This window comes from Chelonoidis abingdonii, chromosome 15 (assembly GCF_003597395.2).
Source record: "Chelonoidis abingdonii isolate Lonesome George chromosome 15, CheloAbing_2.0, whole genome shotgun sequence".
Classification (NCBI taxonomy): Eukaryota; Metazoa; Chordata; order Testudines; family Testudinidae; genus Chelonoidis; species Chelonoidis abingdonii.
This window is the reverse complement of record NC_133783.1, coordinates 25,839,170-25,851,302: the sequence shown is the minus strand read 5'-3', so window position 1 is coordinate 25,851,302 and position 12,133 is coordinate 25,839,170. Positions and strand designations below refer to the sequence as shown.

General features: G+C 44.5%; 1 protein-coding gene across 2 annotated transcripts in view; it reads left to right on the top strand.

Moving 5' to 3' along the window:
- The window catches only part of ASCC1 (activating signal cointegrator 1 complex subunit 1), a 57,002-nt gene extending 45,464 nt beyond the window's left edge, over window positions 1-11,538 (top strand). For both annotated transcript variants that reach the window (XM_032783315.2, XM_032783313.2), the window contains exon 10: window positions 9,511-11,538. In XM_032783315.2, coding sequence (XP_032639206.1) covers window positions 9,511-9,627 — 117 coding nt within the window. In that variant the 3' untranslated portion in view covers window positions 9,628-11,538. The remainder of the gene's footprint in view (window positions 1-9,510) is intronic.
- The last annotated feature ends 595 nt before the right edge of the window (window positions 11,539-12,133 follow it).

Sequence of the window (12,133 nt, the reverse complement as noted above, 5' to 3'; positions counted from 1 at the left end):
ATCCTACCATCTATCATGGTAGGCATTTGATTAGTTTTTTTATATACACCTCTACCTCAATATAACGCTACCCGACATAACACGGATTTGGATATAACGTGGTAAAGCAGTGCTCTGTGGGGGCAGGACTGCACACTCTGGTGGATCAAAGCAAGTTCAATATAACACAGTTTCACCTATAACGCGGTAAGATTTTTTTGGCTCTCGAGGACAGCGTTATATCGAGGTAGAGGTGTACTAGCCACTGCCCCTTACTCCTTTGCTTCCCAAAAGAGAATTCATATTTTTGATACTTGCTTCAGGTTGAAATACTTGGGCCTATCATATCCATGAAAAAGGAAGCTGATTTTTTTAGGTTATTTGGTCACAGGCTAGTGACCTACAGTGCTATGCTACAGTGCTGATTCACCAGGGACAGTTTTGTGCGGTTAATCTACAATAGCCCTACCCTAAGGCAGTATTTATGTGGCTGCAGTTTGCAGCAGACTCATCTCCCTGCAGACTGTGGGGTGTGTGTGTGTGTGTGTGCGCATTTCATCCAGTGATAATGCAGCTCTTTGATGGTAGTTTTTAATTGCAGTGAGTTGTTCCTTTTGGCATTTTAAGTATTGAGACTCTCAAGAGAACTGCTTGGACACACTGATTTTGACCATGCCACTTAAGGAGATTTATCAGTAATCCTGACAATAGCAGCAAAATCCAGGCTAAGCAGCTGAAAGTACAATCTTAAAAGAGTATGTGAAGGAAGTTTTAAATTCCATTGCTTCCTTCCCTCCTCTTGCCTTTTGTCCTTCTGCTGCCCATTGCCTCTTCAGACAAATCCATTAATATTTCTCATATTTGTTGCACCAATGTAGATGATTTAAAAGCACCAGTTTGTGCTGGCATTCCTGCTCTGAATAAATGGAGCTGAAGTGCTTTGCTGCTGTCTTTGTGGTTTAGCTCTGTGATTTACCACTGCTGTTCCAAGGCTTGAAAACAGAGGTACCAACTTATTCTGGGAAGGTTGTCTACAGGAAACCACAGGACATAAGTAGTTTGGTGGTGAGTGCTTTACAAATGCATAAGATAAAAGATGCTGAAAAGTAATGTGGGCACAGTTATAGTTCATCTTGAAATGTTACTTGTTTAATGTATTTTTGCAATAAGTAAGTGTGTTTTTAAAAATGCAGAAAAAAATGCACCTATTTTTGATGGCCTGCTTCAGTTTACAGACTCTTTAAAAAAGGAGACCGTTGAGGTTTGGACTGAAGTTTATGATCACATTTTTGCTTACATTTGCAATGTTTAATTGTGTGTGTGTGTGTGTGTGTGTGTGTGGTTACCAAAACACATACTTCAGTGTTCCATCTTTTTTGTTACAAAATGACTGCCAGCACGCCTAGGGCACCCTGCAGTGTAATCTGTGCATAATTTATTTTTAAACTTCCAACAGGAGTGTCTGACACAGTGATCACCAACCAGTCGATCTCCTAGAGAATCTCCCAGTTGATTGCGATCTCCGGTGGCAGTGTAGTGTGGCTGCCGCTAAGGCAGAGTCTCTGCCTGCCCCGGCCCCACACCGCTCCTGGAAGCGGCCAGTGCAGCCCTGGGGGCGGGGTGACAGGAGTCTCCCTCTGCGCGCGTCTGCCTGCCTGCAAGCACTGCCCCCACAGCTTCCATTGGCCGGGAGAGCTGCGGGGGTGGTGCTTTCAGAGAGGGGCAGTGTGCGGAGCCATGTGCCCCCTGCATGCCCTCAAAGGCCACAGGGGCACGTTGGCCCCTTCTAGGAGTGGTATGGGGCCAGGGTAGGCAGGGAGCCTGCCTTAGCCTTGCTGTACCCACCACTGACCGGGAGCCACCGGAGGTAAGTGCTGCCCAGTGAGAGGCTGCACCCCAACCCCCATCCCTGAGTCCCTTCCTGGAGCCTGCACCCCATATCTCCTCCTGCACCCTGAGCCCCTTCCTGGAGCCTGCACCCTGAGCCCCCTCCCGGAGCCAGCATCCTGTATCCCCTCCTGCATCCCCACACTCTGCCCCAGGCCTGACCCCCCTTCCAGAGCCAGCACCCCATACCCCCTCCTATCTTCCCACACTCTGACCCAGCCAGAAGCCCCTTCCTGCACCCAAACTCCCTCCTAGAGTCTGCATCCTCCACCCCAACCCCCTGCCCCAAGCTCAGAGCCTCCTCCCACACAGCGAACGCCTTGCCCCCATCCCAGAGCCTGCACAGCTTCCAGAACTCCAACACCCTGCCCCAGCCCAGTGAAAGTGAGTGAGGGTGGGGAAGAGCGAGCAAAAGAAAGAAGAAGGAATGGAGTGAGTGGGGTGGGACTTTGGGGAAGGGGAGGGGTATATCCTGGGTTGCCCTTAGATTCAAAAAGTGATCTTGGGCATAAAGTGATCTTGATCACCGATCTAACATGAGAGGGACCAGGACTATAAAAATGACAATCATTTTGATTCTAGATCTCTAGCTCAAAATAAATGACTGTCCATACAGTGTGGTATGGGGAGAAATTTAGAAGTGGATTTTTTATATAAATCTGCTGAAGGGCATTGGGCCCTTGATAAGTGCCTACTAGTATGCGTCTTTAAGGCAGCGCCTGTTTTCAGAAGGTGCAGGAGGAATTCTGCGGGCTGATGTGGGAGGAAGGGTAGACATGACTCTGTGTATTCTCTGTCCCCTTTTTGGCTAGTTGCTCCCATGAAAAACAACTAAGTAATAGCTCCTGCATTCTCTCAAAGGTGGCCTTACTGTGCGCCCCTGCCCATCGTTAAGTAGTTTATGTAAGGCGAGGTGGAGGTTGCTTATTCCCTATTCACTGTCACTGTGTGTCTGCTTCAGCAGGAAGGAGTCACAGCATAAAGAATTTGCAACACCCTGCATTTACGCACACCCCACAGATTTGGATTGGCACAATAGATCTCCCAGGCTGCAGGATTAAAAGTAAGGGGATGAGTGTGTCATCTCACTTCCCTTGGAAGCTTCCTCTGTTTAGTATATTCCTTTCAGAGGATCTCTTTTGGAAGGCTCTGACATCTGTTTAGGCATCCATACTGTACTTATTAGTGGCATTTTGGGTGACACCACCTACCTCTGCTTGCATTTGTTTGCTTAAGGACACTCGGGACCCACTTTGAACAGCGTACAACATATTCTCCAGCTCCAAGTCAATATTTTTAGGGGGAAGGCACTTGGGCTAATGAGTAGATTCACTCAAAATGCTTTTAGTAGTGTAATTCCAAGAAAAGCAAAGGCAAGTATGGTGTTGACTATGTGAACTGACCTCTGCACCCATCAAATTCACCTTCATGTGCAGTAATAAAAAAAGCTCTTGTTTGTTCTTGAGGAAGCAAGACAGTCAATCTTTCAGTGTGTGTAGGATTTATAGAATTAATGTTCTTTTGCTGAACCTCTGTGGTGGGGCGCCTCCTGCAGGTTGTCCTGGGAATTAGCTCTTTAAGCCCAGAGTACCCTCTGCAGGCCGGTGGCTCGCCTGCCACTGGTCACTGTGTCCCTCCTGGACCCCGGTTCTGCCCCCAGCAGTAACCTACAATTTGGGTCTCCCCACCCAAGGGAACCCCCAACTCTTTATCCCCACCTTGCCTCAGTGGCTACTGCCAGTCACCATCTAGCCCCTGCTCACTGGGGCTGACTTTAATCTATAAACCATTCATCATCAGCAGGGGGTTGGACCAGCTGCCACTGCCTATTTCTGGGCTGCCCCTCTGCAGCCCCTTGGTAGGCCTACAGCCTGGGGTTTTACTAGACTGGAGCTCCCCAGCTCCCTCTACCCTTCCCCAGCACTGCTCCACCTCAGGTACCCTTCTCAGCTCCTAGGCACCCAGGTCCTTCTTTCTCAGAAGTGAGAGAGTCTCCTCAGCTTCTGGCCCACAGTCCTCTTATAAGGGCCAGCTGGGCCCTGATTAAACTGACCACAGCTGTGGCTGTTTTCCCCATCAGCCTAGCTTGCTCTGCTGCAGCCCTCTCCAGGGCTGCTTTATCCCCTTCAGACAGAAGCGGGGTGATGGCCCCCGCTACAGCCTCATATCCCAGTCCTGTCAAATGGCTCAGCTTTTGGTAACCATGTTGATCTCTTCTGCTAAATACCAAATATTGATCTGTGACTATTTCCCCCCAGTCTTTTAGCAAGGTGTGTGAATGAAAACTGAGCAAGTGGGAAGAAAATGAGGTTTGGACAGTTTTTAGAGTTAGCACATTACCAATTTAGAATGTAATGTCCTCTACACATCATTTTTCTGTCCCACTGAAGTATGTTACACAAAGCATTTCATTGGCTGTGCTCCAGCTCTCTCTGAGTAAGTTTCCTCCAGGGTGAGGAAGCCAAAGGGAATTTTCTTTTCCACCTCTGCCTTAGTTCTTACCAAGACACACTCACACTCTCTTAGGGGGAGGGTGATCCTAGAAACTGTTTCTGGTAGCTGAGGTCCCTGAATGTTTTATATCTTTGTTCAACCAGGAAATCCAAAGTCTCAAAAACATAAAAATGGAAGGATGATTCCACTCTAGGAGCTGAAAGACCCCTTTCCTAATTGTATTTGAGGAATTGGGATTTCCTGGTTGAACAAAGATATAAAATATTCAGGGCCTTCCAGTTACACTCTTGTTTTTATCCATAGCATTGCCACCCCTGTGGTACAGGACATCAGGGATGATCCTGAGCCCATAAAACTGGACAGCTGGCAATGGCCCTTCAGATTTCCCAGAACAGCTACTTCAAAAAAGGGATGATGCTGGGAAAACCTAGATAGGTGGCAATGCTACCCAGGATCAGTATTTGTGGACTCTGATTGCTTTTGTCATTGGGACCCTGAGGGAGTGAGGAGGTGTCAGTAAAAGTGTAGAAGTCTTGAAATAAAGGCAGGAAAAATGGCTATGGTTGTTCTTGGAGCTGCTTTACTTTGAGAATGTACAGCTTTATTACTAATGCTGTCTACCCTAGCACTTTTGTCGGTATAACTTGTGTGAAAAAAAACACCCCCTTGAGCAACATAAGTTTCACCGACGGAAGTGCTGGTGTGGACTGCACTATGTCGGTGGGAGACACTTTCCTTCTGACAGAGCTACCACCGCTCGTTGGGGGTGGTTTAATTATGTCGATGGGAGAGCTCTCTCCTGCCAGCATAAAACAGCTATGCAGGAGATCATAGGGGGTTCAGCTGTGTTGCTGAAAGGTCTCTAGCGCAGACATAGCCTAAAACTCAGGCATTTCAGCAGTTTTATCCCTGGGGAAAACTCTCACACCTCTGTCTCTTCTTTAAAAAAAGGCAAGGGGGTAGAAGTTCTTCACTTCTTGCATCGTATGAATGGAAAGCCTCTGATCTTATTGACAAAACGACTGACGCTACTCAAGAGATTTTTTTAATTAATGCTGCCACTTATTATTTTGAGACGTCCATTACTTATAAACAAAACCAAGCTGTTATACTGAAAGATTGCAGAAGTAATTATTTTGAAAGGATTGCTATTATAAACTCTTTTGTATATGGATTTGATTTCAGTGAGTTGCTGTTGGGACTGGACCACCCCAACATGTAACTTTATTATTTATTTGCAAAGTTCATGGAATTCTTGAGTATATTATTTCCCCACAAAAATAAATTTGTCCGTTTTCTCTTTAAAATAACTTAAAATGCCAATATGTCCAGATTCACAAGAACTTTACAGCAATCTCTATTGTGTAAGCATTGATGGGGTGATCATTTTTGTTGAGGAAGCAGATGTGTTCTCTTTTTCCAAGGGAGAGGGTTATAAGGACCAGTGGGCGAGTGGGCTGGGAATAAACTATGTGAGCATCTTGACAGAGTTGAGTTTTAAAGTTTTCTTATGGTTTGTAGATTTCAGGCCATTGACACTAAGCCTGGTCTGGAGATGTAACAAAAACTAATCTTCAGAGCAATCACAGCAAATAAATAAATAAATAAATGAGAGAGAGAGAGAAGAAATAATTTTACCTTCACTAATGACACTGTGGTCCTCTGTGCTCTAATGTGAACTTCAGAAGCTTCTGGGAACATATTTAATCTTTATAATTTTATAGAATGGGGTTTGGGCTTTCTTAGTCATTTCTCATCTTTCATGTGTCCTGCTGTTTAGATACCTTGTTAAAATATCTCATTTTAAATGGTGTGTGCTCCATTAGAGCTATAGTTGCATTTCAATTAAATTCCTGCTAGCTGAGCTGTATCCATCCAATCCTCAAAACTCTGCACAGCACAAGAGGAGGAGATGACAAAAATTCTGAACAGGAAAAGCGTTTCTCCTGAACTCAAGTAATAGACCACAGCAGATTCCTCCACTGAGGTGGATAAATAGGCGAAAGAGCTGAAATTGAGCTTGCCCAGGATCTAGAAAGGAAGAGTGCTTAGCACTTGGGAAATTGGGGTTTAGGAGTGACTAGTGGTGAGCTGGTGCTGGTTCCCACCGGGTCGCAAGAGCTGATTGTTAAAATTAGACACTGGTGTAGAACCTGCTGTTAAGGGGCAGGCAGGTGGGCAAACAACTAGGCCTGCGGGACCGTCCTGTCCCCTACCTGAGCTCCCAGGAGTCCTAGCTGGGGAGGCAGCTCAGCTCCTGAGTCCTGCTGCTTTGAGTGGCTGCCGGCAAGGTAAGAGGGAGGGGCCTGTGAGCTCCAGGGCTTCTGGGGGGCGGGGGCAATTTGCCTTGGGCCCTGCAGGGGCCCCATGCCCCACGAGGATGTCTCCGGAGCTGAGCTCCTCCCGCTCAGAGCTGGCTGGCCGAGCAGCAGGAGCTCAGTAACGCTATGTCAGGTGTAAGAAAAACATCAGCAGCTACCTCACAATTATTGGGGGAGAGGAGGCGAGGGGTTATTGTAATAAACATGTAAGAATGTTTTTTTTATTGTTAAGTATGACTTTCAATGACTCAGTGCATTGCCATATCTTATGGAGAAAGGTACAAAAAATATATACTGTGGAACATCCCTTAAATCAAAACTTTTTATAGGGAACTGGTTGTTAACATTTTGGCAGCTCATCACTGGAAGTGACCTCTCATTCCAGAGTTTCGGGGAGCTAGAAGCATTGCAGCAGTGAACATTCTAGATAATGGAGGAAACTTGACTAACGTACTGCTTGGAAAAGCAGCTCTCTTCCGTGCAAATGGATTAGGCAGTGAGGGGAGGGCAGAACTCATTAGAAAAAAAGAGTACCTAGATATGAAGAAGTGAGTGACAATCGTAAAGTCCATCTCCTTATACTGACTTGAATTTCTGCCTTGGAAGCAAAATCGGCTGCTTTCCTTACTCATGTTTACAAGAATGCAGTGACCACTACTGTGGGAGAGCCTCCTGCCAGGAAATAAATCTGAGAGATCCCCATTAGCAGGGCAGCTGGCTTCTGTCAATGCCAAGTGCATTCTGGAAATTACCTTTTGGTGACTTACAGCCAGTTTCTCTAACTTAATAGGATTATGAATGATGAATTTGCTAATCCCACCTCTAAACCCCTGTTAGAAGTGAGTTGACAGTTAGATGTATACTAGATTCTAAAAGAAGAGAACAGAATTATTAAATGGAGATAAAATGTTTTAGTAGTTACTAATTAAAAAAATAGATCATGGGCAGATGTTATGAAGATCACCATGAACTGGCTGATTGGTAATGGGGGACACAGCCTTTGTCATGTTGGTTACTGTTTTGAATCTATCCTATGCTGGTAGTGAGAGTAAGCAAAAAGTTACTATGTAATAGTTTGGTGACTGACGGAAGAAGTGAGCTGTAGCCCACGAAAGCTTATGCTAAAATAAATTTGTTAGTCTCTAAGGTGCCACAAGTACTCCTGTTCTTTTTATGAATAAATTGCGTTTCTTAGCCCAGTTCCCAGTGAACAAGTGTCCAGACAAACTGGTAGTTTCATACACAGGTGCAGAGGTTTGTATTAGCCAGGATGACTCAACTATCCTCCTGCTCCTGGAGTTGGTGCATCCAGGCCACAGCTGAAGTACCCCGCTGGTGCAGCATTGGGGGTCAAGGGAGCTTTCATTAGTTCTCCTGTGGATAAATAGGGAATTTCCATCTCCAAAGCTATTAAGCAGCTTTCACCAGAGCTGAATTCACTTTAAAATAAAATCAAGAATTATCCCATGAGCATTTCCAGGACAGGGGTGGGGTTTGTTTTTTACAGAAAGGGGTATTCGCAGTGTCGAACCAATTTCTCAAAGCCAGCAATAGAAGCAAATTGTATAAATCAGTGCTGGCGAGACCTGCATGCATTTTGGAAAGGGGAAAGTGCATCCTTGTGTAGATGCACTAGATCTTGGGTTTAAGATGATGACATATGGAAAAATCAATGCATCATTGGCCCTAGAAGGGCAGGCTTTAATGAACTGAGCATTTCCTAGCCATTAATGTTTGCATGTTCCATAATGGCAGGAAGAGCTGTGTGTGACTGTCTTGAGCCAGTGTTTACAGGGACAGATATAAAATTCAAGAGGGGACAGACTGAATGAGGGTTTCTAAGTTCCCCCCGGGTAGGGAGACCATACCATTCAGGCCCTTGATGACCCTCAGCATTGGAACATTAAACTGAGTTTGAAAGTAGTATTTTTATTGGAAAGCTTTCCTAAGGCATCACTGGTATTTTAAGGTAGAGTAATTTCCTGCATCTTAATGGAATGGGAAAAGCACTTTATACTTCAACATGATGCATTTCCAAGCAGTATTGAACTTTCCTATAATGAATTCTGATGTCACTTTTGTGTGTGGTTCATAAATGGCATTAACTACTAGAGTGGCTCCCTGATGAACTGTGTTTTGCTCTTGAAAGTCTTTGAATAAAGAGGGACTCAGTGGTTTGGGGTTTAATGTTAGGATAAAGAGCCTTTCACCTTGTGTACAAATCTGAATTTGGACCAGACTGGCCACAAACAATGCCAGTGTTTGACTTGTGAATGATCTGTTCTCAATCCAGTCTCTTATGGGCATTGCAAAACCAATTATATTTAGCCCAGACTGGCCCCTTTGTTGGTGATCTCCACTAAGGACTGGAATAGGCCTGGGGACTGAATTAATTTCTCATATCTAGTGGTGTGGTCCCTCTAGTTCAGGAATTCTCAAACTCAGGGTTGGGAACCCGCGGGGGGTGGGGTGGTTTGCAAGCTGTCAGCCTCCATCCCAAACCCCACTTTGCTTCCAGCATTTATAATGGTGTTAAATATATAAAAAAGTACCACTGCGCGTCTAGTTCATGGCTGAGACAAATGGATGAGATTGGGTGGTGAAAGCTGGCATTGCAGCTGTGCTGTATGTACTACAGGAATTCAGTTTCCTAAACTTCATCTGGCATCCTCAACAAAGGCTAATCTCATTTTCTGTTAAAAACAAAACACTCCTTCTGAAGAGTCATTCTAAATGGAAAACTAATACAGAACTAGAACTGAATATCAGAAGAGACTTTCCAAGGTTGATTTTTACAGGCAGGTCTGCAAACATACTTCCATCTGTTTTGTTTGGACATTCCTCATGGGTTCTAACTCCTCTCTTTCAGATCTTTGAGAACTTCTACTTTGGAGAACTACAGCTGAATTCAGTCCATCTTTCTCAGAGATTCTCCACAGACAGCTCTGGTTACTACGCTACATCTGGACAGCTCACTTTCTCCTGAAATAACAACTCAGATGCTCCAACAGATCTGCTGTGCACCCAGAATTGTAAAGGGGTTACATTAACTTTGGAGCCTCAAACGTGAAGAGAGATCTCTTCTATGGATTCTACAAAGAGTATGATACCATGTTATTTCTTCAAAGAACCATGCACAATCTGCGACGTTGCACTTTCTTGATGGAAGTCTCCTGCAGTCTTTCCTACAAATATCTCATCTCCCTGTCTTTTCAAAAAGCTCTGGTCTGCTCCTACTTCCACCTCACACTGGTTTTTGATTTCCCTTAACACTTCTAGTTTACAGGTTTCTTCCACTTGGAAGCTAGCTGGCATCTTTAGGATAAAGGGTCATCGTCAGCTAACCTTTTATATGCAGTTTTTCTCGTTTTTATCAGTTGTTTGATGCCATCTTACAAGTTTACAAAAATAACATTTATTTCTCTACAGTTTCTTTCCCTCTGGCAAATATTTGTCTCTCCTAGCCTCCCTCCTCAGCCTTCTTTGTAATGGAGCAGAAGACATCTTCATTTTGTTTACTTCGCTATTTCAAAGCCCAATGAAGTCAGTGGAAAGACTCCTATTGAAATCAGTGGACTTTGGATCAGGCCTTATATGAACAGGAATGTTGCATGTGCCTGTTTACATTTGTCACTAAACTGCTTGTTGTAGACAGCAGAGTGTGCGCACCCAGCTTTCTGTGTGTCGCACCAGGTCTTGAGAATTTTGTTTTTAAATGAGCAACTGTAACTCTCAAAATAAACGTTTAAAATCCAGAAGAGATCCCCAGACTGTAATATAACAATGTTAAGGCAAGCCATTACGTGGGGCCCAAACAGTTTTACAGTGTTTCTGTAACATTAATTTATTTGGTTATTTTAACATCACTAATTCCTTTCCAAAAAAAAAAGTATTTAACTCCTGTTGCATTAATAAAGCTATCAAATTATTTTTGTAAGCTTTTTGCACTTGTATTAATAAACCATTTGCAATAAGTGCAGTGAGAACTGTTTAAAGCAGTCATTCCTGAGGCTGTCAAAAATCTGTTTATTGTAAATGGTTTTCTGATAAAGGAGCAAAATTATTACAGTTGGTGACACTTTGAGACAGCATCTTAAGACAGTTTGCTTAAACAATACTGATCTGTTTCATGTTATCTGGGGATCATCTTTCCAAATTCAGTAATAGTGGCAACATAGTCTTTTTTTTTTCTTCTTTCTTTCACTAGGAAAGTTTAAAAATGGATGATCCTGGTTTCTTCATTTTTGTATTGAAAACATTCCTTTTGCTCAGAAAATCAGTTTTAATATTCACCCGTTAGTCTGAAGCTACCCTGTACTCTATTTTAATATTTTTTTCTCCAGCTCTCTTCCCATGCTGCCCAATGCCACTGCACACTTATCCTCCGGTGGGAAGAGCCTCTTCTAAAACCACCCTTAATGCTGCTTAGCTAGTAAAGCATGTGTACCCACACTTGGGACCTAATCCTGTGAGATGCTGAAAGCTCTCAACTCCTGTTGGTTTCAGCTTTCAGCAAGAAGCATATCTCAGGATCAGGCTGTTAGTCTTCCACCCAAAAGTACAGACTAGATTTTCTTTTTGCGATAGAAAGATATACATATAAAAGCTTCTCAGCATGTTTTATTTTTAACATCTGTAACCAAGAAGCTGTTTATGCACTTAGCAATATACTTCAGAGTAAGTATTCAAGCTCTAAAGGACACTGAGTACTATTTTTATTCCTCTTCGTAAGCAGTTCTGTCTTAGAAGCTTAGCTATAAAATTTCCTTTCCAACTAGTTTTGCCTTTTGTTTAATAGTGATTTTTTTCTTGCCATTTTTTCTCACTGAGGTTGTCATTAATTACTCCTGGGGCATTCTGTGCCAAAAAATTAAATTCTGTGCACAATATTTAAAAATTCTGCAAGTTTTATTTGTCAAATAAATGCAGAGGCTCCAGCATGGCAGTGGGGAGCACAGATCCCTGGCTGCACAAAGGTGAGAGAGAACCCTGCAGACTCCCCACCCACAGGACATGGATTCAGTGGTGAGGCTTCATCCGACTGACACAGCACAAGGCCTGGGTCTGCCCCAGAAAAACTAGGCCCCTTACTTTTGTGCCAGGCCCACCAGGTGTGGGGCAGGCAGGCTCAGCCAGGCAGGATCCAAGTGTGGAGGGGCTTATTGTGGGGGGGATCCAGGTGTGGGGTGAGAGGATTCTGTGTGGGACAATCTGGGTGCAGGCAGCTCAGTGTGGGGGGTTGGTGTGGGGAGATCTGAATGCACAGGGTGCTTACAGAAGGGGGGCTTGCTGGGGTGGGGGTTTGGATGTGGGGGTTCAGGATGGTTCAAGGGTGTGGGACTCATCAGGGTGAGTACAGGGATCTCAGTGGGGGTGGTCTGGGTGCAGGGGGCTCCAGATGCAGGAGTTGAGGTTCAGTGAGATGGGGTTTGAGTCTGGAGGGCTGGGGGGGTTCTGTGTGTATGGGGTGAAGCTTGGTGGGGGTGTCTGGG